At 44.6% G+C, this 26,000-nt stretch overlaps 1 protein-coding gene across 4 annotated transcripts in view; it reads right to left on the reverse strand.

Moving 5' to 3' along the window:
* Positions 1-466: 466 nt before the first annotated feature.
* The window catches only part of cyth1a (cytohesin 1a), a 43,055-nt gene continuing 17,521 nt past the window's right edge, over positions 467-26,000 (reverse strand). For 2 of the 4 annotated variants that reach the window (XM_053444352.1, XM_053444351.1), the window contains exons 2-13: positions 14,383-14,465; positions 12,288-12,352; positions 11,073-11,139; positions 10,866-10,984; positions 9,606-9,686; positions 9,318-9,430; positions 8,401-8,549; positions 8,001-8,113; positions 4,282-4,360; positions 4,103-4,171; positions 2,977-3,131; positions 467-2,425 (exon numbers count right to left, since the gene is read on the reverse strand). In XM_053444352.1, coding sequence (XP_053300327.1) covers positions 2,347-2,425; positions 2,977-3,131; positions 4,103-4,171; positions 4,282-4,360; positions 8,001-8,113; positions 8,401-8,549; positions 9,318-9,430; positions 9,606-9,686; positions 10,866-10,984; positions 11,073-11,139; positions 12,288-12,352; positions 14,383-14,465 — 1,172 coding nt within the window. In that variant the 3' untranslated portion in view covers positions 467-2,346. Of the gene's footprint in view, positions 2,426-2,976; positions 3,132-4,102; positions 4,172-4,281; positions 4,361-8,000; positions 8,114-8,400; positions 8,550-9,317; positions 9,431-9,605; positions 9,687-10,865; positions 10,985-11,072; positions 11,140-12,287; positions 12,353-14,382; positions 14,466-21,287; positions 21,597-26,000 lie in introns of those variants that run through there. The other 2 variants (XM_053444353.1, XM_053444350.1) reach the window with 2 other exon arrangements.

A 26,000-nucleotide genomic window follows, 5' to 3' on the forward strand; every position in this document is an offset into this window, starting at 1 on the left:
GATCTAGTGGTATGGAACATACAAAAAAAAAATATTCTTCTCTTTGTCATCTAAACAGTAGTCGAGTGAAAATAGTTAAAAAATTTGTTCAAATTTCACAGAAAATACCTCTCCAACTATAAAAACCTTTGTGTGAAAATTCTCTTTGTACACAGAACTTTAAATATTTCTATAACTATAAAACTTTAATCTGGAATTCATTTGATTATATTTGGATATGGCAGCAAACCAGCACCATTTCCTCAGAAATTGCATCATCTAGTTTCATTAGTAATTGATTTGCATACTTGGACCAAGGTGACTTGGTCCTAGAAACTGCATGTAAAACTTCCTGGTTTCCTACAGTCCTATTAACTGTACAAAGCCCAGTGCCTCAACGGTCCTGGTACCATACTGCCACCTACTGGGGCAACATGAGTTTGTTTTGACTTGCAGTTGCCTGTCAGCCATTTACACCCACACACCATTTGTGACAAATCTTTATTTCAGCTTGATTAAATGTCGATGATAGAAACCTCAAATCAAACATTACTGAATAGAAGAACAAACAGAAAATGGCACAACTAATAAGAAACTAGAATTAAGACAAAATAACCACTATACATTTAAGTATGTACAACTCTGATAAATAAACCAATACTGTCTAGAATTATGATTGCTTAGCATTTTTCCATATTTCTCTAAGATTAGTGCGCTGAGAGGAGAAGAGAAAGGGAGGGAAACAGGAGGGGGGGGGGGGGGGCAACTGCTCGATACACAACTCACGCTGCACTTGCAAAATTGTACCTCGATGCAGTTTTGGATACTTGACAAGAGGATACTTGTTAGAACGGCCATCAAATCAGCCGTCCTCCATCTTCTGGGGTCACCACAGTTCCTGATATGAGCAGTAGTTTTGTATTGTTTCATGTCGCGCTTCCTGAGACGGGGGACAACCCTGTTCCTTTCCGGGCATCTAGCTTCGCCACACATTGATTTGGGCTGCTTTTAACCTTCTGCAACAATAATGTCTCTCATATATATATATATATCATCTTATACATAAAACAACCTGAAGCACACAGTATTGTAAAATGATCTTGGGGATGGCTAAAATGCCACGAGTCATTTATAGCTCTGAAAAGGCAGCGGAAAAAAGATTAAATGTTCAAGTGGGAAAAGAGAAGAAGTGAATTACTGTCGCTAACCAGCAGCATGTCTGGTCACATTTCATCTCGAGCGCCAGGCACCGTGCAGCAGTAAAGTAACTTTTCCCCCCAAAAATAAAATGATGCAGTAATAGAAGTGGGTTCTTGTGTTTTGAGACAAAGTGAAAACATGAAAAAAAACATGTAGGGGAGCGGAAACAACAACTAAAAGCCTAGAGCTCAAGAAGAGGCCCAGGGTGATGGACACTCGTCCCTTTAAAAGAAAGACACTAATGCGTGGATATGAATCTCCAAGACCTTCAGGAAATGAACAGATCTGGCGCTGAGACCCGGCCCAGACAGGCAGACACCCTCACCTGCAGCGGTACGCTTCACATTTACAATAAAACTGAAGAACAGTTGGGTCCGGGACACGGGCGAGGTTCTTCACGGCTGAGAGGATCCACGTCAGCGGCGACACGGAACGTTTCAGAACATCGTAACAATCTCCTGAGTGGTAACTTTTTTTTTTTGAAACAGACATGTTTTTTTTTTTTATATATATATAAAATCACTAACAGTTGGCAAATTACCCCTCTTCCCCCCCCAGTAGTTTCTCTTGCAAGACCATCTTATTATAAAAAAGTAAACAAAACAAACGAAGGACTCAAGAGGAATCTACAGTAAAAGCTGTAAAAAAAGTATCACCCAAACATGTTAAAGCACGTCCGAAAAGGTCCTAACTTTTCTTCCATAAAGCGAGCAATATTTTGGTTTGGGGCGCCACACGCGATCAGACCTGCTGAGTTAAAACGATGTGTGCTACGGGTGAGGGTATGCATGTTGTGCACATTACGCGTCGTAATGCGGGAACTGTTTTTTTTTTTATTTCGCTGCAGCAAGATTCCCTTTCTGCGTCCGGAACAGAGAGCGCACACAAAGCCGAGACAGAGAGAGAAGGGAGACATTCACACGAGAGGTTAGAGGAAGCTTTGGCCTTGACTCTTATTGACCATGATCCCCGGCATGCTTCCTGTTTTCTTTTTTTCTGGCCAGTAGAGTCCCAAAGCCAGAGCGAGTGTGTGTCCAAGAGAAGTCCCCCTGGAAATTGTCTGAGGATGTCCTTAACCTTGGCCTCTGCACCGGCCCAGAGAGGGCGAACGGATACCCGGGACCCCCTGCTCCGGCAAGCGCAAAGTCAGAGAAGCGTTCAGTGGATCTAGTGCCTCTTCATGGAAGACACCTTTTTTTTCCTGGCCGCCAACATCTCGTAAAAGGGATCCCTGCTGATTGCGGCTCTGTGGGCACAGGCGGAGAGGAGAATGTCAGTGAGAGGCATAAACGGTTTGAGCGTGCAAAGTGTAGCAGCCGGTAGAATACTGCAATTGGAGCTCCTTTTTTTTTTCCTTTGTTTTTCTAAAGTTTATCTTTCGCTCTGATTTAAGGTCGACATTGAAATAAAAATTGTTAAACTAATATTTGCATGCGTCATTAATCATTTCTTGTTTATTTGGAGGAGTGGAGGGAGAGACGCTTAATCTGGCCCACCCACTAAATTTTGGGGGATTTAGTTCAACCTATACTTTTTGATGATGCCTAATAAACACCTAAATAAACCTTAATTCATAGAAAATGGTTACAATGCAAACAGGAACTGCTAATGATGTATTGGGAAAACGTGAGTGGGGCCAGATTACCAAAATGCAAGTGAAGGCTTAACTGACTGGACATGCAGACATTATTTTTCATCCAAAACAAAGCCCCAAACTTGTGGGAGCTTCTGAGGTGAGACCACCAGATTCAGTCTTTGAAAACTTAAAAAGTATTATTCAAATAAAAAAACATTTACTTGATGCTGTTCATCCACTCATCTTTCTCCTCCGTGGTGGGGGCAGAAATGCGATAGAAGGTATGGTTCCCCTCCACGACGCGTCCGTCCGCCTCGGTCTTACAAGCTTTTATCACCTGGTCCTTGTTGTCCGGGATGAAAAGCTCAAAGCAGTTCTGCAGAAGTAAGAGGTGGGAAATTACAGCAATTCCCTTAAAAGACAGATTTAAACACTGTAATGCAACTTCCTGTTGAGCAGTTTCATCCCTTTGGAGTGATCTTAAAATGTCAACGTGAAATCACAGACATTTTCTAAATGGGCAGCGCAGGGGAGAGTCCGCACTAGCGAAGCCTCTCCCACAGAGAGGGCTGCAGCAGGCTTGATTGCCCCTCTTTTGTCGGATCACTTGTGCACAGGGAGACTTGCACTTTTACTGGGCTTTGCATCAACCACTGGATAATGTTGGCGACATCTTGCTGAGAACACACAGGAAGGCAGCGATTTACCCGACAACTTGTCATCGAGGGGCAGTGAATACTATTATTTATTAGCCTTTCAATCAGGACTGCTCTCGTTAAGTTCCCCCGAATTCAATAATTGCAAGAAGTTATATTTAGTGGTATGGCTCTGAGGAGGAGGGGGGTTGCTGAAAGAATAAGAGCAGTTTAAATAGAGAGCACAATATGAGCTTTGCCAATCGAATGCACAGGAGGAGAGGGGCTGAGCAATCATCTGATGGAGCTGGCGTAGAGAATAACTACCGTCAGATCAGATACTGGATCGACTTTGTCACCCGCCTTCATCTTTTTTAGACAATAAACATCTTTAAATATATTTGAAGACCCCGCCATGTCCGGTTGCTATTTGATTCCACAGATTTACCTGCGTTTGGTAAAAAGATGGGGCTTCAGCTACGTCTGCGGTTTTAACCAATGAATCAGACATCAGCGTATGTCTGATGTGATCGGATGCAGAAGTTGTAAACGCATCCGAGTGTAGGATGAGTCATCAAACAGTTAAGACAGTTTCAGGATTAAATCTGGAAAAGTGGATTTTTCATTTAATGGGACCTTTGCATAGTAGTAAAATCCATCTCCCTCACTGTGTGTAACCATATATTAAACCAGCAGAGGGCGCTGCACTTACTGGCTTCTTATCTTCCACCTCCTTGATGCTCAGGTTCTCCAGGGGGATGATTCCTCTGGGCTCTTTGTCCTGCACAAACATAAAAGGTGTAAATCCACACGGGCGACAACAGGGACATCATGAGCAGCTGCCCCCCCCCCCCCCCCCCGAGTGGGCCTCAGGAACTGAGCTGTACTCACTGTGGTGTACTCAAAGTAGTACAGACAGTTGTCGGTGAGGATGAACCACCTCCTCTTCCAGGTTTTTACTCGTCCCCCTGTGGAGCAGAAAGCGAGCGTCAAAGAGGCTCAACATGAAAAAGAAGAGACAGAGAGAGAGAGAGATAGAGAGGAGCACCGAAGCACCGGGTAGAGCAGCAGACAGGCAGACAGATGTATGGGCAGACAGACAGATGACGGCTCCTTTTACCCAGATCATCCCCATATTCACCGCATTTCAACCATGCACCTACCATCCCCATGACTGCATAGCCTTCAGCTCTCTGCCTCACTCGACTTAATAACGGTTTCTTATTTCCTCTTTGATGTGTTTTATGATAATTGGAGTAGATGTGGTGTTGTAAAAGCAACACATCTCCGTAAACGTCTCTCTGCATCTGGAAACTCTCCTCACGTGGCCTCGTTTCTTTATCCTCGCTGGCCGACTCGGCGTAAATCGGTGTGTCGAGGCAGGACACAGATCTATGAGCTCGCTGAACTTAACTAACTAGAAAATACGAAAAAGAAACGTGGAAACTACCAAAAATTACTGTGAGGAGTTACTGAGGATTAAAGGGATAGTACACAGAAAAATGAAAAGTCACTCAATATCTATTCACCACTATGCCGATGGAGGCGTGGGTGAAGAGTTTGAGTCCACAAAACACTTTTAGAGTTTCAGGGGTAAACAGCGTTGCAGCCAAATGGTTTTATGAAAAGTGTTTTGTGGACTCAAACACTTCACCCACGCCTCCTTCGGTATACTGCTCAGTAGATAATGAGTGAAACTATCCCTTTAAGTTTACTCCTCTTTCACGCCCAGTCGGGGCTCCCTGGTTAACTCTGCTGCTCGCTGATCTGTGGCTGACCTCTGACCTCCTTTTGTCACCCGCACTTCCTGTGAGAGGAAACCTGATGGCAGGAGCAGATGGCGGCCTCGCTCTGGGAGGATGGGATACCAACAAACTGTGATCGGCAGGGAGCTCAGCGCCCGCGGCTATGCTCAGGTACTCTACAGGCATCTCAGACTTGAATTTCCTGTCTCGTCTTTGAAAAGTAACTTCCCGGTGAGCAGGGGGACAGGATTTCATGGTAATCATCCCGAAGACCTGAGCCTTGACTAGACCAGACATTCCCACCACCACTGTTAGTAAAAAAAGCTGCATTGTGAAACCCCATCCACCAGGATAGGAGGCTTTACGGATGAATATTTACACACATATTGAACACACTTGTTCTATCATATAACAGCACTGGCGCTGTATATGATACCCCATCATTTCACACAAATCATGATAGGTGGCACACTTGAGCCTACACTTGTTATTGTCTACAGACGCTAATCGCCACACTTCAAATGGGACAGGGCGGAGATGGACAGCTCCTCGCCGCCTCATCCGCGCAACAAAGAAGCAGACAAACAGACAACACACAGGCGGTGGCAGAATCACAGAGCCAGCGGCCTCTAGGGTTGATTGGGTTGGTCGGAGGGGTTTGTGATTTGTGGGTTTTATGGTCACGTCAGTTCCCGTCATCGCTCACAGAGAGAGAGAGAGAGGTGACCGTTGTTTGATGAGGCGGGGCGTCCCAGCAGGCTGCTGCTGTGGCTGTGGGGACGGCGCTCGGCTGGAGTGGAGCTGGGTGGAGCGAGTCACCCATGCAAGACGGAACTGTGGGAGGCCGGGCAGGTGGAGGATAAGAGGGAGCGGGTTTTCTCCTAAGTCAGATCCAGTTGCTGATTTATTTGTTTTATGATTTTTGTGCAGGAAAAAAAAAATTCAGACCAATGTTAAGACTCTAATTTATAGAAGAGCTTTGTTGTTGACTACAAAAATGCACAAACTATTGAGCATATTAATCATCCCTGAATCCCTTTTCGACACACTCCTCTGCCCACGCTTCTCTCCCACAGTTTCGTCCAGTCCGATCCAGCACCACACGGTTGCCCTTCAGATTAAATAACGGCATGAGATAAGGAGAGCAGAGCCACGTTTGCGAAAAGGTCCAGTATTCCCTTTCCATGCAGCTGGAGAGCAAACAACAAGAAGCCAATGGATAAATGGCTTCATGATCAATTTGGAGAGACAGGCAAAAGTGCTTTTGTTGTGCTCGCTGCATGGAAATCAGGTATAATGCAGCTTCCAAAACAAAACAGATTGAAGAGAGTGACCACCACAGCATACAGAGAAAAAGAGGGTCAGACTGCTGGGCAGAGTGGTCACAAAGCATTCGGCTCCCAGAACCAGGCCCCGGGTGGCAAACGCACCCGGCGACCACCCACAGAGATAAAAGGAGTGTGGTGACACCACCAGCTCAATGGCAGACTGAACAGACAAACATCTGAAATCCAAATGAGTCAGTGGAGACACAATGAAAAAAACAACAACCCTGTATGGATGTAAAAAAATAAAATAAAAGATGAGAACGAAAAGCATGGCAGACCACCGAAAGCACCTGAGAGCTGAGAGACGGGCTAGTGTTTGGGAAGAGCAGGTGTACATACCTCCTGAGGAAAGACAACAGCCAAAATCATGGGAACAAACGAACAAACGAAGAGGAAAAGGAAACAAAAAAATGTAAATTAAATGATAAAGAATTATAGCACCACAGTCCTGTCCGAGGAGGCTTTGATGCACTGCTTCACAGACTTTATGCAGGAGGGTCGGTCGATTTGTACCCATCTGCTGTTAATACGTCGGTCCACAAGGGGGAGTCTTACTCGGTGTGAACTACTGTAAAGCACTACATGGAATAATCACCTCTACTTGTATCAATTTCAGTTTTTATCTCCAGTAGTTTACCTTCCACCATGATTGATCAAACCTGTCAATATGGAGTCATTGGAGAAAGAGAAGTCTTCACTCACTTGCGAGTGGGTTGTAAAGATTCACAGCGATCTGAAGATTTAATGTCAGTTCACTTATTCACGTTTTCTTCTTGTTTTGCTTTCAACTAAAGTTCATTGTGAATCTGTACAACAGCGAGAGATCTCAGAGGAAACAGAGGATGAAAACAGAACAGAAAGTGTACCAGATCGGGTGACTTCCTGTGAGACCTCGGTAAAGACAAAGGTGGGCCTACGTGTGTGTGTGTGTGTGTGTATGTGTGTGTGTTTGTGTGTGTACAAATGATTCAGTAAGAAACTGGCAAAGAATCAGGAGAAAAATACGATAGAAAGTTCATCAAACACTCTAAAACATTAATATGGGACAAAGTATGCATTTCAAATATTAAGGGAAAATTCTCCCGAGACCAAAATGTCGGACAGAAAAAAAAGGGAAAGGTTTACAATTTTATTTATAAATATACATATAATTACAGTAAAATGAAATCTGTGTATGTGCACTGACTTGAAAGTCAGCATTAGTGCATGTCCGTGTATGAAGATGCGTCTTAAATAATTTAGAGGCCTCTTCATGTAGTGCTCTGATCTCAAGGCCACATTCATAATACATTAAAGCAGGAATGTCTTCAGATGTCATAGGTTGAGCGTAACACACACACACGCTCACAGGTGCTTCTCTCACACACGCAGGTTATCGACCTCAGGGGCAACATTCGTTATCACGTTCTGTTGTGGATTTTTGTGTTGCTATGAAACGCAACGCAAGGTTATCCGTCAGCACAGGGATGAGAACCATCTTTTGAGCAGTTATACATTTCAGTGTACTGAGCATACGCTGTATTTCTAGTGCCACTCACCCAGTTTCAGCAGCCAGCCCTCCCTGTCTGGGTTGAAGAAAGTGTGCGTGAGGTCATTGCCGTCGTCCTCTGGGATTTTGAAAGGCTCGTTCTTGATGCTATCATACAGGTTCTACAGCGAGAGAGAGAGAGAGGTGACCATAAATACAGAGCTGGTCTGAGGTCTGCGGACAGTGCAGGGCCACAGTGGAGCAATCACACACATTCTGAAAAGAGTGCAGTTCGGGTCGGAGTTTTTCTGTCAGGACCCGACCAAGCCCAAGAACAAAATTAGCTGAGCCCGTCCCGAAAGAGATGTTTCCCCGATAACACGTGCAGCATAAAAAAAAAAGTACATGGCCCATCCGAACCCAGCCTGACTGGTCGGGACCCAACGAGTCATCTCAGGTCCCCACTCACCCTGAGCAGGTCTTCAGGCAAGTCCCCTCCATCGTTGATTCCTCTGTTCATGGAGATGAATCGCTCCACAGACGGCTTGTCCTTCACGTTGGGGTTGTGGAGGCTGGTGTTAAGCATGATGATGGCAAACGACAGGATGTAACAGGTGTCTGTAGCACACACACACACAAACACACACAAAAAAAGCGGTGAGATTTTACCAAATAGCAGAATGTTGCCGTTTACCACAAAAATGCTGCCAGTGTTTTTAAACCTGCTGTTTAAATATGAATTGGAAGCTGTGCTGAAAAGATTGCACTTTGAGGGTTGCAGTATAACAGATTGGAGAACCTTCGTTAGCTAGGGGAGTGGGTTGGAGTGAAAGGCCGCATGTGGGCAGCTAAGTATGCATATGTATAAGTGTGTGTATGCGTGTGTGTGTATGTGTGTGTGTGTGTGTGTGTGTGTGTGTGTGCATGCTAAGAGACAATGTGGCCGGCACACAGCTGACACAGCAGCACTTTATCTGGCCCGTTAGGCTGTTGAGAAGTTCCATGCATTATTCACATCCATCTGCAATCATGTTAGAGGCAGTCGGGCTGTCTGCTCGGGGCATTATTTCCCAAAAGCCAGACACTTTTCCATAACACAATTAACCTCAGAAGACTTTGTCCGAGTTAGATAAAGACGGTTCGATGCGACTTCTATTGAAATTCCACTAGCTCTCTGGGAAGTATGGAAAAAGATGGCAGAGAATAACAGAGAAGATAAATAACTATCTGGTTAAGTTTCTTAAGAAATAAAATAAGTTAGAATGAACTTTAATGTAGTCAGGTTAGAAATATAACTGTATCTATCAGTGTTGCCAACACACTAACAGCTCTTTTATCTGAGGGCTGCACTGAAAGCCCAGGCTGAAAAAAGCAGGATAGCGTTACCTGTGGACTGGAAAACGCCTGCGTTGCACTGGCAGTAGCGCTGAGCGAAGGCCTCCATCATGCGGTCGATCTTCTGAGCTTCTCCCGGCAGTCGAAAACTCCACAGGAACTGTCTGTCAGGGGGACACGGCTCAGTCGTCAGCAAATACTTTCACTTCCACTGTGAAGAAAAGCTGAATTATTCCGTTCGGGCAGAGGACTCAAACCGAGAGCTGCATCCTAACTCAAGTTAAATAAGGTGAGGATCATGCAAAGTACTCGATACAGTGTGGAAACACGCTGTCTTACCTTAGGGCCTGAACCAGGTTGAGGTCTGTGAACTCATGAAGCTCCACAAAGGCATGGAGGACTTCGATATTGAAGTCATCTCTATAGGAGAGAAAACATACATTTTTTAAAGGCAAAATTAAATATAGGCACAAAATATTATGTCTAACTAACTAGTATTTAACAGATAATAAACAGTTTTGTCCATAAAATCAGAGGATGAAAGATTTTCATGTAAAGAGAATCTGGAACCAGTAAGATAAATGTGCAGTTGTGCTTGGAAATTAACCTAAAATGATTAAAAAAAAACTATAATTCAAACAGCAGGTTAAGACAATCGAACGATAAATTCATAGCCCAGATCTGACAGAGTGAATTTTAACTCTAATTTAATTTCATGGATGTTAAGACCAAACAGAGCCTGTACTGTTGTGGTTGGCTTGAAAATTCTGAGAAAATTCTTATTGCTGCATCAAAATTGAATAAAAGTAGATCTCATCATAAACGTGTCTGAGGATTTAGCTCAGGGTGTGATCTGGCTGGAATGGGCGTATGATGTCAGTGCTATGCTGCGTCCTCCAATCATCACAAAGGAGGAGGAGAGGCCACCTTTCACTTATCATCTAATCTCAGCCATGACATCATTCTTGACCTTCGCGCCCTTCAGAGTAAACGATCCGCCCTGTGGGATCTTGGGTCGGCTCTAAAGAGCTCTCGTTGACAGAGTATTATCCAGTCACTGCTATTCCCAGTGGAAAAGTGACCAATCATATTGGAAGAGCGCCTCACTCCTCAGGCTCTACCCTAAAAAAACATTACTCAGACACCGTCCAAAAATTTGACAACCATCAAACAGAGAGCGCTCCATTTCCCGGTTTTCCCTCACAGACCACGCCCTCACCGTAACGCGCCCTGACATAGAGCAGGGCGTACCGGCCATTTCCTGTATTCTGCGTTTACTCTACAAAGCATGCTCTCGAGTGAGAACTTCAAACGCATGCATTCCGATTCGTGTTGTCACAGTAACTTAGGGATGACTAAGATAATCAAAGACAGATGGAGGCCATTGAGCAACAGGCAGGACGGTCTAAATGTGGGACCAATAATCTGTTTGGGAAAGGAAGGGTGTGTCCCTGACCCAGAGGAAGCGGAGCAATACAGAAAGTATGTGCTCGCCATTCGATGATATTATCAACCACGTGGATGGGAATGATGACGGTGGAGGTTAGACGGAGAAAGAGAGAAAAACCAAAGTGTCACAGAGACAGTTTAAATCCAGACCTCTCTCCGAGGTAGTCGCCGATGGCTGTCTTGTTCAGGCCTTCGCCCTTGTAGAGGAATTGAGCGATGTCGCCGCTGGTATTCTTCAGTAAGTCGTTCTCAATCAGGAACTGGATCCCCTGAGGAGGAGACAGGAGCCCCAGGTTACATCCTGCTCGTGAGGAACATGTGGGGGAGAGTAATGTCTCCTCAGTTACTTCTTCCTACCTTTTTGGGGTCCATGTTGAATTTCTTACGGCCCATCGCCACCTGTTTGTTCCTCTGCATATTTTTCCTGAAAAATGAGAGACTAGTTGTTAGTTTTTCCCTTGAAAACCTTATGAAGCATATGTAAACAATTGCTTTGTATTATTGATTCATTCATAATCCATCAATAATTGATGTCTTGATTAATTTATAAAGCATTTTGTTCTAGATAATATTAGAAGACTATAAAATACCAAATCACAACTTCCCAGAACAGTCTGAGTGACCAAAATACACGAGATATTAAATCTGATCAAATCAAAGACTAAGAAAACCAGACAAGCTGAAACCAGTGACTCTGGACCTTTCTTCCAGAATAAATCACTCTTATATTGGATTCAAATTACATTCAAATTAATCTATCACAATATTTAATCATCGTGGCTCAGAGAACTACAACAAATAATTCATTTCCTGAAAGTATTTTTCCCATTCACATTTTCTCATGTATTTGTCTGGGGCCGGCGTTTCTCCCCCCCCACCCCCACCCCTCCTCCGTGTTGACAGAGCCTTGATGAAGCGTTTAACATAATGCATATGGGAAAGTCTCATTTCTCAGGGCCTGGAGTTATTCAGGGGTCAAAGTGCACTCCACGAGTCCGCCGTCACTATGGCGACATCTTCATCCCCAGCCGGTGAGAGGTCATCACTTCTTCCCACTGACTCACTCACACCAGCATTCCTTTGGCTTCTGTCTGCCAAAGTCCGACACTCAGCTGAACCGATTCAGACGGCCTTTCCGTGCACCGTCTTCGAGCCAATCAGCGGAAACTTTGATCACAAGGAGGTGCCTTATCCCTTAATGGGGTTTAGATCCAAGTGCTTTAGGAATATTCGCCAGCTGATGGGATCCCTATACACTTGAGTAGACCGAACACGAGCGCTCCCTCCCCTGAGACTGTCCATTGTCTGCCTCTGCCCGTACACCCACTGCATTATTCAATGAGGCCGGGGGTGTGCCTGATGAAACATTTAAACTGCCTTAAAAGCATAGCCAATAGGGGGAGGGGTTTTCGGTGTGATGGGCTGGCCCGACCTGGCAATCAAACATGAATAATTAACAGCTTCATTTGCTAAGTTAATAGAAGGCAAACAACACGCCAATTTAGGCTAAACAGGGAGGGGAATGTGTGTGTAGGGGATGAGGAGGAGGAGGGTCGGGTCCGGTTCTCTTACCTCTCCTCAGTGGAACCCAGGTTCTCGATCTCACTTGTAACTTCTGCTATCTCATCCTTCAGCCGCTGAAGAGAAAAAGAAGGAAGCTTTATGAGTAATGGCGAGTAGAATAATTCATTCATCATTAGTATCCTGACACCAGGAGGGGAAACAAACAAGAGTTTTCCATTAAACAATTCAGAAAGGCAAACATCTCTGAGCTTCAGATTGGAGGCAGACGAGGAATCACTTGGCGGTCGCTGATCACAATGTGTGAACTTAAAAGCTTGAGGGGGGTCGCCGACGCTTCACTGGTTTCTCGCATGATTATCCAACTGGATGTGTTGATGACAACTACACCCAATCCCGGTACAGGACAGGGTGAGGTACATGTAGTGGTGCGGTGATCCCTGATTTACTGAGGCGTTTCACCTCATCCCAGTCCCTGTGAAGTATGAACTCACAGTGACTGCATGTAAGTCATATCAGAGCGTGTGTGTGTGTGTGTATGTGTGTGTGTGTATGTGTGTGTGTGTTTGTGTGCGTCTGCCTCCAATTCTGAATTTGATTAGGAGAAGAACATTTGGGGATAACCTCGATACAAATGGAGTAAGAAAGCTTAAAAGTGGATTATAGCTTGTGTGGCTTTTTTGTAATTGATGGCCTTAGAGGCAGATTTAGTCGATCAGGCCGGCTGGTGCCAGACTGGCGCAGAAAGGCAGATGCAGAGGCCAGGAGGGATGGAGAGGGTGACGTAGGGTTGACGAAAGTCTGGAATAATAGAGTGTAGAATAAGAGAGGTGCTGTATACAGTCAGAGCTCTGATCATAAGACACTACAACGCTTCAAGTAAAGGTTACAAATATCAAGGCTCTCCATTCATATCCAGCCACAGTGTTAGTTTATTATTTCTCCTGCATAATACCAACTCACTTTATGCCAAACCAGAAAGGGAACATCTGTGTTTTCTGCGCAATCGCAACACATTCCTGAGATGCTTGTCTCTACAAACAAAGGCCATGCTCATACAGGAAAGTGGGTGGTTGTGGTGGTGGAGGGGAAGTTTCTGGCATGCTGTCCCCGGGTGTGGGAGTCAGGGAGGAGGAGAGGGGTCAACGTGCAGACCACGGAGGAGGAGGAGAAGGAGAGGACTGGGGTGGTGGTGGTGGCCAGAGAAGAAAGGGGAAGGGCCCGGGCTCATAAAAGAGAGAGTGTCGGATCACGATATTTGTCTGTCAGGTTCCAGCGGAAGTTGAGACACCCACTGGGACATCTGGAGGCCGACTCTCCTGCCAGGCCGGGCATGGAGCTAGTTACTGACTGACAGAACTGACCTGACCTGAGCTAGAGTAATCAGCTGCAGTTTCACTTGGGTGAAGGCAACAGTTCAAAAAAAAAAATATTATCAGCATCATGGACAGGAATCAAACCACATAAGGGAAATTCAGCTGAGCTGATTTGAATCCTGGCTCTGTCCGGGAACCGGAGAGTACACAAGATTATTCTAGCGGCTGCACAGGCACAATCCTCATAAGAGCATTATGCTGTTTTATCTGCATGTAGAATCATTTGCTTGATTTATTCTATTAATAATATTATAGTCAAAACGACATTTCAATGAAAACGCCCCAAAAAAGACAAGTTGCACTCATAAAAAGAGAAGCGTGGGCACTTGGTAATAAATATCTCACATTCCTCTTCGGGTGAAATGTGTGAAGGACTCCGGGGAAAGAGGAACTACAGCAAAGGCACTGAGTCTGGCTATGAAGTAAATGATTAATCACAAAGCAGAGGAGGAGACAAACCAGTGCAGTGTCTGCAACTTGTAGGTACAAAACAATGAGGAGATTCAGACCCTCTTGACCATTATGTCTCAAACCTGGTCATTTTAATGGGGGCAGCACCTTAGCATATTTTTTACTATGGTAAGTTCAACTGTGATTTATATGGGATATGGGATTTCACTTTCACGATAATGACTTGCATTTTGACACCCTTTTAAAAATACTGATATTTCAGTATTACAAACCTCTACTTATCAGAATAAATAAAACCTATCTCACGTTTAAAGACAGTTTAAAAAAAAAGCCCTTGAATTGATGTCCACCAGTGTTACCTGAATGTCCTCCAGCAGCTCCTGTTTGCGCCGGCGGATATTCTCCAGCTCCTGGTGCTCCTCTGGGGTGAGGTCGTCTGGGACTGTGGAGACAAGAGAGAGAAGAGGAAGTTTAAGACAATGAATCCCGAAATGAATGAAACCTTTATCCTTTTCTATGTATATCTGTCCGTTGAGGCACATCTCTGATATTACAGTGTACGGGAATAACATTATTTCTCTAACATCTCTTGATTTTACGAGGTGAATGCCGGTGATAAGAGGTGTGGAACCACAGTGACAGTCATGAAAATGTGTTTTTCAGGAGCAGGTGATAAATGGTGGTCAGAGCAGAGGAGGGAAGGTTTCACGACTATTAAAAGCAAACTTAGCCGTGCCTTTAACAATCGGTAAAAAGGCTTAAAGTGTGCAGGGCTCCTACACCAAGTCTGCAGCAGCACAGTGCCCTTTAAACAGGATTTAACTTTGACTAAACGTCACCACTCAGGTCAGCGAGGCAGCGCTGAGCATCAGTGCCAGGGTAGCACAACTGTGACAGGTCTCCCAGCTCCGTCACGCCTGTCACTCACTGTACGCACCTATAATTATCTTTGTCTGTTTCGAGGACTGAGGGCCGAGCAACGTGTCCCCGTTGACGGAACTGAGAAGCACGACTAGTATCAGCACTCTGATCATAACAGCAGCACAAGCACAATCTCAGTTTCATTGACGTTAGCAGTGCACCGCACGCACTTCCTCTTGTTTTTCTTTCAGACGCCATTTACCAAACCAAGTAACTCATGAATCAGATCTCCTTCATTTGTTGCTTGCTTGCATGTGATCGGTTTATTGTCAGTCAATATGGAAAAAATGTCGTGACTTGAGGGAACAAACTTTGATGCGTGCATGTTTTCACTTGCTGAAGAAATGCATGATATGCTGATGCATTGCATAACAACAATAATCTAGTTTAATGACTCCAGACTCTCAGAAACAATGCAGAGCTCAGTAACAGTTCCAGACATAAACTAATAATTAACTACACAGGGTGAAATTGAAATAAAAACACAAATAATACACACATTTTGTCACGATTTAAGTGACAGACTGAACTTCCTTTGGCGTGAAATGAAAGTCTCTGATCTCTGAGGTGAGAAACACTAACCATTCAGCCGCTGGGCTGCAAAACAACTTTTGCAGTTTCACAAGACTATATTGTTTTGCACATGTAGGCCGAATGGCAGTTGAACCCTCTGAACCCAAACAGTGTCAGAGGCTGCTCCGGTCCCAGCGGTTGTTCTCTGTTAGAAGATCATATCTGTCACTCAGGGGCTCTTCCTCCGATTCCCCAAGTGGCCGAGCACACGTCTCCCCCTGTGACCTCTCCTCCTCCCCTCATTGCCTCAGGAGCAGGGTTCGAAGGTTGAAGGGGTCTCGGGCCGACTCTGTGAATGTCTGCAAACGGTTAACTAGGTGTTGGTTATAGAGTGATGGAGGCTGAGGACACAAGGTCCTGTTTAACTCTTTCTGCAGCTTTCCATGATTCCACCAGTGAGTCATTGACCCAAAAAAACAAAGCTCTTTTTTCCTCCAACTTTTTGAAATCATGAATTCAACATTAGTCCCCCATTATCCTGACAAAACCGCAGAGGTAGTAGTCACATTTAGATGTGAGTGGGGAAGTGGCGTACGTGCAGTAAAGGGTCAGCGGACTTAAGGTTAGAAAAGCTCAACAAAAAAAAAATCTGGCTCAGCAATCAATAAAAACAGGGATGCAACCATCCATCCAGAAACTATGAGCTTCATTGGGCTTTGAGAAACAAACACAAAACACACCATCATCAGCTAATTTCTAAATTTCCTGCACAGAAGCTTTAATCCAAATATAGACATTTAGTCTTTCCAGCCTATTTTATCCACTTATTTTAATAACAGCAGGCATGCAAACCTAAACATCTCGAGGCAAATACCCATGACATTGACTGGAATGTCTGCTAGAAGAAAGCTCGGAACAGGAGCCTTATGTCAGGAGACTCCAAAACAAAGCAGTGCTGTCTTCCAGTATTGTTTTCAGACAGCTGGGGTGGCGCTCCATTCCGGGTTGACCTTTCACACACCATGCCTCGCAGCCTACAGTATTCTCGGCGAATGATCCGCAGCCATCCCAAATGTTCTGGGTTTCCATGGAAACCACGAGGACTAGATGACGGTGAGTTACGGCAAAGATAGGAACCAAAATACAATTGTTTGCACGGCCTTGTTTTTCACTCGGTCAAACAGGTCCCTCGAGAGCCTCTCATATCAGCGAAGACATGAGTGTTTAAGATACAGACTGGGGAGCACAAAGAGGCACAAGTTCACAAACACAAAGCCATGATATACGTGGGTGATCTTTATTTATTATTATTTATTTCCTGCTGAGCACAAGCAGATAACTGGTCCAATTTCGTGTGGGCGTTGGAAGTTGTATTATCTAACCAAACAATCCTGTAGTGTGAGGAGGCTACAGAAATAATCTTAATGTCACCCACTGAATCTGAGCCTCCCCGATTTTGAATCGTAAGTATCGAAGATGTTTGACATTTTTTCTTCCGAATCGGGGAGAATGCAATATGAAACCAACAGCTATCCGGGGAACAGAAACCCACGATAGCCAATAACAGCGAGCTGATGAGGAAACGCCATCAGCTGGACGTCATGTGCTAGTGTTTGGAACCAAAACATGTCTTTCTACAGCGTAAATAAGACTTTTGTTTACCTGTAGAAAAGGACAACAAACCTGGTGGTTGTGCAAAAGTCTCTGGAACTGTCACTCAAAAATCATGTGTTTAAACAGCAAGTGTGTGTTCCTGCGTCTCGACTGAATTAAAGATTAAAAGATTAAAAATCAGTTACACGTGTTGCAGTGACTGTGAAAATCCTCTTGTGTACAGCTGGCATTATAGATTTACTCCCGATCGACTGGACAACTTAATGTCAAGCTGAACAAACCCAGATCTGGGCTTTGTGTTCCGACACACAAATAAAACCGAAAAGATAGGACGAAATCAAAGCATGAAGTACATTCCTCTCTCTGAAAGCGTGAGGTCAGGTTGGTTGGCTGGCAGAAGCTAAAAGAAGCCACGCCACACAGCACAGGACAGCGGGATCTAACAACTGCCACCACAGCGCTCTTGGCGTAGAGGAGCACCACAAAGTGAAGGAGAAGAGAGACAGAAAGGACTATAATTTGACAAAGAAGAGGAGACGGAAAGGAATTGCGCAAAAGAACGTGATCATTTGGGGGATGGACACTGTCCGTCTCCCTTCTTGAAAGGGACACAAACAAGGAGCTTTTGGAGAATCCGTATCTCACCCCATCAGCAGGGCAGATGTACGACGACACTCTGAGCCTGCGATTAAAGAGAAGGTCTCCTGCTCAACGGGCCGCCCTACTCCTTCACCCGTCATCCGACATCACCCACACAATCACGACTTCACAGAGCCAATCAGGTGCACCCCTCACTGCCTCCCTGACTTCGCCCAGAATTGTCAAGACCACATCAGGGAAGGGAAAGGCCCCACCCACGCTTGTTTCAAGTGGGTGTCATTTTCCAGGACACAGCAGATGAGAGGGGGTGAGGGACCCGTCCATTTAAGTAAGCGCTGAGAGCTGCTTGTTTCCCTTCTGCCTCCTGGGTGTTTTTCAGCAAACCACTGCACTGGCAGGGCCCGTGAAAAGAGGCCGTCATCAGAAAAAAGACAGGAAGTGAGAAAGACAGGAGGGTAAATGAGGTCAAGATAGAGTGATGAGAAAAGCAACTGGTTCCTTGAAGACACATTTACTGGTAGTCTTATAAAATACACTTCTCATTGATGCAGTGACTTTGATAAAAAAAAGTTTGATATGACGCAAGAGGACATTTTGTGTTTTTCTGCTCCTTATTCACGAGATGCGATTCTGCCTTGTCTATATCTGCCTTCAGGAGCCTCTTAGAAGCAAGGGGCCCCTACAGTAATGTCTGGGGCGAGCCTCTAAGTGGTGATTTCCACAGAGCCGCCCACATCTTCACTCATTTGAGCACTCGAGCTGCCTGGAAAACAGGTCAATCAAGGGGAATATGCACATGGGGGGTGTGCATCCAATGAGTGCAGCCATATAAAGTCAAATTTATACCACGTGCACACACACACACACAGACATCAGCAAGGGTGATGTTTCCTTATCAGAGGAAGTAGAAGAGGCTCATTCGGAGGTCCACAGACTCCATTTTCTGCATGAAATAAGTTGCTGAAACCAATGTGGGGCAAATTGAATAAAAGAACATTCAGATCAGATACAGATCACGAACTTATGTCCACCGTAAATGCTCTTTTGCCAAATCCAGGACAGAATTATCCAGGGAGATTTGTCCTGACACAGCCTGGCCCTCATTACTCTCGAGTGCTTTTGAGCCTAAATTTATCCCTCACTACATCCCATTTTAAAGGAAGATCACATTCAGATCACATGCATGCCGATCCCCTTCAACCCGACACAGTCCTTCACTTGAGAGGCCAAATCTTGTTTAATTTATATTATTGACCACCTCATCTTTTGTTTCTAAGAGTTCACGTATGGGAAAGCAGTTTTCAGGCGAGGGCTGGGTCAGCGGAGCGAGCTGGGGAGGTGACATCAAGGGAGAAACCAATTATAGCTCCCTGTCCCACCGCGGCGGAGCCCACTTATACGCACCGTGATTACCAGCCTGGCAGTAAAGGCAGATGTCTCATTTCCACCCAGATCACTTGAGAACTCCCCTCGGAAAATAAGGAAATTAGAAGTCTGAGTGCTCGCAGGGATGTTTCACCCTCCTCCTCCTCCTCCTCCTCCCTGCAAATGCGACCCAATTTAGGGAGCCCAAAAAAACAACACAGACGTATTACCTAAATAAGCTCCGTGTTTGGCTCCGTAGAAGTTTTACACCATAGTGTGGACTCTTGAAGCTCCTCAGCCGTAGATGGAGACTTTGTTGAATGTGTTTCCACTTCAATACTGCCTAGTGATTTGCTGACTTTGGGAATATGCAAATACATACAAATCGATTTCCGTTGCCACACGTTTCTGTTCCTGTACGTGATCACATTTTGATGTAGTGCACAAACTGATTGGAGAAGGATGAATGACCCCGGTAGCAGTGATCGCTCCCTGCACAAGGTTCTTCATCTGTTCTTGTCCACAGCTTTTTGCCTCCATATCCAAACAACATTAATTTGGTCCACACACACACACTTTTCATTAGAGGTGTTCATTCTCCTCCTGCTGGTCCTCCATCATCTCCCCTGCTCTTTCCGTCCAATCTCATCTCTAAAATGCAACCGGGAGCATCAGTTTTCTCCACCTTCTCCCATCCCCCATGCCCCCCTGGGCTCTTGTTGTTGCTGTACAGCCTTTTGTCTTCGTAGTATCATGGACAGTTCCCTTTAAACTTGTTAAAAGGGCGACCTCCCACCCCAAGGTCCCAATCAATCGCCCTCGAGGGCCAGATGTGAGGAACAAGCAGCCTCTACTTCATGTGGTTGAATATATCTACCACTAAACACACACACACACACACAAACACACAGGATGGACAAACACATATGATCTCACACACACACACACACACAGTCAAGATAACACAAAGTGTATTAAATAGATGTGAGGTTCCTGATCTGTTCTGCTGTTTCCTTCTCGAACAAGCATAGGTGATTCAAAACGTGATTGTCTCGGCTGCTGATCTATGATATGAGACTAAATCTCATTACTAAAGCAAATCCCAAAGGGACCCAGCCTCATATATATTTTACACACACACACACACACACACACACACACACACACACACACACACACACTTACATTATATTGATTTACATTCATTTCCAGAATACATACTTCAGCCCTAACCTGAACCTTGAAATTCAATGACTTGTGATGTAGGTAGTAGGTACTTGCCTCAACCTCATAATAAAGACATTCCAAGGAAAGTAGATGTGAAAGCAGGTCGCCACAACATCTCTAGACACAAACACACACACACACACACACACACACACATCTTCAGCCTTTGAACCAGACAGTCTGTATCAAAGCAGAGTGCAGGGGGTGTGAAGGAATGCAAGTTAATAAACTGGGCATGAGCCCAAAATAACTCGTTGAACTCTGACCTCCTGATCCATAGCTGCTGCTGCTGCTGAACACAAAACAGAATCAGAACGAGACCAAAGAAAGGGACCCCCATCTCTGGATCAAAAAGCCACTCAGCGTCCAAGCTGACCTGGCCTGAGGGTAGGAGGAGGTGAAGGGGGAGAGAGAAGGAGCCCTGTGTTTGGTCGGGGAGGTGTGGGACGGCGAGTGGAGGGACAACAGAGAGACAGTGGGGAGAGCGGTGGGATGATCACAGCTCTCCCTTTGTGTCTGCAAGCTGCCTCTGGGGACATTCCTCAAAGCAAAGTGACGGCTTAAGCTTTCTTGGCATTACATCCAAGTTTAGACCCTTTGTGTCCGATGAAGTGGCCTGACGTGAAGTGAAATGTGAAAACTTTGTTCCACAGCCAACAGGGTCATAATGTGCATCTGGACTTTTACAGCTCCGATATATGAGCGATGATACCCCCTCCCACACACCCACGAAAAGACCCCTCACCCACATTGACAGCACCACACTGCCCTGTCATCTGAAGTGTCAGTCAGTGGTAGCGACAGTCATTGGCCTGAAGGCAACAAGCTACAACCAGGGACGAGGCTGGAGAAGCATTCATTATCTCCACTGACTCAATCATCAATGCTGTCAATGTGTGGAGGGAGCAGGTATACTCAATGAAAACTGACCCACATGACAGCAAGGGCCAAAGACCACAAGCTCCACACACACAGGATCAATTCAGCAAACAAACACACAGGAACCATCATTCAAACTGCTGACCTGAACCGAGAAATCCCCCGAAGTGTCACTTTGTTCCGTCTTTGCAGGAAGCTCCTTGTCTTTTTCTACTCCATCTTCATGTAAATTTAAGAAAAAATTAAATAAAAATAAAACACCCAGCAGTCCCTGCCTCTGTCAGCTGCTGTTTGATGCTGGCCGGCCGCACGTCAACATGTCGAGCGGCAGAGAGAAGGAGCCTGCTCCCCCGATCAGGCACGGAGATACTGCCGGCGTTTTCATCCATACAGCAGAAATATCAGCTCCCAGCTCAGAGCACACACACACACATACACTGACTCAGTCCAACTGGGGAAGGAACCTTACTCACTCACTCACTCCCTCCCTCCTCTCTCTCCCTCTCTCTGTTTTGCTGTCACTACCATTTAACATGGAGGCTCCACCCAGTGGTCATTCCCTTTTTCTGCCTCCTGACTCACACACGCGCACACACACGAACGCACACTCAGACACAAGTCTATACAAATCAATAAAAATATGACTTTCTTCCAATGTTGAGTTGATCTGAGTATATTCAGTTGTAAATGTTATGTTTATTTATCTTCCTGACCAATTCAAATTTTTAACAAGAATTGACAGCGTGCACAAACAGTTTGGTAACTTTTCCTTATGGAAAAATCTCCTGTATGTTCATAATGAAACATTTAATCTTAATAACTTCTTTAAAACTGCGTCAGGTTACTATTTTTGTCGTAGATTGAAATGACAGTGATATCATTTACTTTTCCAAAAGGAAACAGGTGCAACATCTCTGAATTCATTGGCAATAAAAGAAAGCAGAGATTATCTCCTTTCTTGATGTTTTAAGTGTCTCCATCTGATGGCTGAGCCTGATCTGGTGGCCACCGGTCATGTCGGATCGAGCAGAAAACCGGCCAATTTTCTCCAGACAATCCTAAAAACTAAAACTAAAACTAATATTGACTGACCCGATGGGCACACTTAGTGTTTTACAGGAAAAGATGCACTATCATGTCCACCAGGGCCACGGAATTTTCATATTTAAGTCTTAAACATCCAAATGTTTCATTTTCGAATAAGCAAGATAAACAAATCTTAATTCGGTGCCTCCAGAGCCAATATGTCAAAAAAAAAAAAGACATCAACTTTTAATTAAGATGAGTATGAATTGTTCTTTGGACACATCTGGTCAGGAAGTGATGAGCGTTTGTCATGAGTCAGCACTTGAAGCCAGGCCTGCTCTTCCCTGACCAGTCATCCAACCAGTCATACTATCATTAATCCTTAAAAGTCCACATTAACGATTGAGCCTGCGCTGAAGACAATCGTGTATTTTTGTCACGTTCAGGATGGTGTCTGAGCCTCATCCCCCTGCTAATGATGCATGCCCAGAGGATTGCACACTTGCCTTGGGTGAGTCGGCAGCACGGAGCAGACGGGAGCAGTTGCCTCATGTCTGCGTGAAGCGGGATGAGTCAACCTGGAGCCCTCTGCTGTGCCGACTGAACTCTGCAGTCCCACAGTGACGGGGCTTCCTCTGACTCATTTCAGTATGGGATCCATGTGTTTGCATTTTGGGCAAAAGTCAGTTAAGCTTCTTTATGATAAAAGGAATCTAAATAAAGTGATTTTAATCTACTGTTTTCCCCTCTTTTATACATTTTCTGTGTTTTATGTGTCTCGTATTTTTATGTAAAGCATTTTGAATTGCAGTTGTGTCTTTTAAATACAGATAAAACCTCTCATTTAAAGATAAGGTGTCTTGTCTCTGTGTCGTTCTGGGAAAATCACAGAGAAATTAAATATTAGGTATATTAACAATGGATTAAAAACGTTTTGGCCTCCTTTCAAAAGAAGCAACGTCTCATTGGAAACAGGCTCATCTGCTGAAGCACAGTTCGTCATCTGGCACAGCAGCAAATTTCCGTGACAACTTTCCAACTTGTAAACCACATGTCTGTGAGAATTATACTTTTGTAATTTGTAATTTACACTTTGGACTTCCTGAATCTTAAGAATCTGAGTAAAGATGTTTTAATAGAGAGTTAAAAAACTAAAAATTACCCATATTTCACAAAATGACAAATTAATTTAAGCTGAAAGAAAGTCAGGAACTTTACTCTACCTTCATTTTGCTGGTTCTACAGCACTTAACAATTTTGTTGGAAAAAAAAGTATAGCTGAAAATAAATCTTTGCCGGATTTTTTATTTTATTTTCTGTAACTAAGCAACAAACTACAAATAAATAAACCGCTCCCTCTTTACACCGGCACACACTTGTCAAGTGTACATGAATGGTCTGGTAATATTTTCATGTGTGTTTGTATGAGCTGAGATTTATTCTGATATGATTTGATGCTGTCAGACCTCCAGGAGAACAATGGCCACCCCCCCCCCAACAGAGTTCGCAGCCAGTCTGCTAGCAGTGGTAACGCTGCTATGCAGGAATGCTGGGACCAGAGGATGTGACAGGGTGGGAACTGGGAGCTGGAGAACGTATAGCTGGACCCACCACCACACACACTGCTTCAGTGTAAAGCAAACATACAGATACTTCCACAGCACAAACATCCTGCAGCTGCTCACACACACATACACACGTTCAAGCCATCATTATACGCACAAAAGCTTTCTCTACTAATCTCCATTCTATTACATTGGCGTTTATCATCATTAAATGTTTTGATAGGCCAATGTGTTGTTTTCCCTGAAAAGCGGGACAGTTATTTCTATCAACAATGCGTGCTTTTGTCCGCTGATGCTATTGGCCTTGATTCTTATCGGGGCTGTGCTACTGTCAACTTCCTCCCTGGCCAGTAGAAAAAAAAAAATACACACACACACACATTCAGAAAACACATGATGGGAAAGCTGAAGGAACCACACATTTTGTATTTTTTTTACATCCCTTTCAGCTCGTCTTGTGTTCACTTTTTCTGAAGCAGAGCAGTCTCGAACATTTAGCCCACACACACAAACTTCAGGGCATCACTTCCCGTCAAGCACAGACTGTCAAGCTCTCGGCTTCCTGTTTGTGAGCAGTTAGATCAGAGGAGTGAAAGCTGTGGCTGAACCCTCCCATCCTGTGGGAAAGGCAGTAAAATAACCGTTCTTTCTTACTTTAAACCTTCTAATCTATCACAACACAGCTCGAGCGGAGCAGAAGAACCAGGGAGATACAGAACGGTTCCAAAGAAAGCAGTGTTCAAAATATCTGCTAATCCATGTGAGGAACAAAGTATGTAATGTCACGCAGAACATGCTTTCAGTTTTATGTCTGAATTACCTGCAGCGCAAACACTGAATAATGCTGAGCAGACTATGCTAGTACAGCAAAACCAAACCCTGAGCTGTAAACTCATTCACAATGATATCGCTAGCGAGCTCCCGTCAGCCGCCATCTTGAATTTCTGGGCCTTATCAACACGGTGGCTCACAGAGTTTATTCCTGTATGAAGAAAATGACTCCGGGCGTGTCTGTACCTGTTGTGGAACAAACCTGAGACACACTCAGATCAGTGCTGGGAGAGAAGAGAGGAACATGAACAGCAGGCTCAGACGGACGGAGAAAGAAAAGCTGTATGCCAAACTCTTATCTACTGTATCGTCTGGTTCAGTTAAACGTTCAGAACCAGATGATCTATTCGTGGAACACAGAGGATAGCGTGGCTTGTCCCTGGCCTGTGTGACGACAGGTCGACATAAAGACACACACAAACCAGTCATTACTGTCAACAGCAAGTGTGTAGGTATTTAGGGCTCTACGGGTGACTCCTCCTGTTTTCCTGACAGCCAGCAGGACGTTTCAGCAAGGCCAACAAATGACAGTCGCCTTTGTTCACATTTAATCAGTCACTTGATACTTTAGATACTAAGTTCCTGGATCCAAAGGTTAAGAGGTTAAGAAACTTGACTTTGACTAGAAGATATCCACTTACAATCATAACAGAGAGAAAAACTGTAAGTCATCATTGAAAAGCTTCAACCAGCAGGAAATCTGGAGTTTTATCTTAAGCAATTAGTACTTTGTCAAACTTTTTGTGTTTTCTGTTCATTTGTTCTCTGTCAGTTGAATACTTGATATATTTGTAGCACTCTTGAGCTTTCTATTAATAAAAAGTGATTAAAAAACAATGAACACAGTTGAATCCCACAGGTATCTTTACGTTACCATGACAGACAGTGTTTAAATTCCTATACTATCGTTTTTTTTAATCCTTTTCATTGACTTGTTAAACAGCCCTTCCTAAAAACTGTTCAGCAGTCAAACATTAAAACTTACAACGCCCAGATGACCTGGACAGTAAATACTTTTTGTCTACTGTAGGATCTATAAAAAAACTCAAACTGGCCTGGGTGGAAAAAGGAGAACTGCAACTGATACAGAGCAAAGGCTAAAAATGTGATTATGGGGCGAGGATGAGGGTTATCAAACCGCCGGGGCATTAGTGCCAGGCAGGGCACATGGTTCTGGAGAGCCCATTAGCGCTCTCAGCACCGCTCATTAGGAAACCATTACTGACAACTACTTCAACTTCCCAGACCACCCAGCCCATAAACAGCAGAGACAAATGGAGTTGAAGAGAATCGACTGTTCCCCCCCCTCTCATCTCTGTGCATGTACCAACAATGCAGCTGTGTGCCAGCCGGGCCGAGCCGTGGGGCCGCGGAGGCAGAGAGTGTGCAAAGTTCTCCCAATCCATCAGGAGAACAAAGGAGCAGCAGCGTATAAC

This window comes from Pleuronectes platessa, chromosome 16, assembly GCF_947347685.1.
Source record: "Pleuronectes platessa chromosome 16, fPlePla1.1, whole genome shotgun sequence".
NCBI lineage: Eukaryota > Metazoa > Chordata > Actinopteri > Pleuronectiformes > Pleuronectidae > Pleuronectes > Pleuronectes platessa.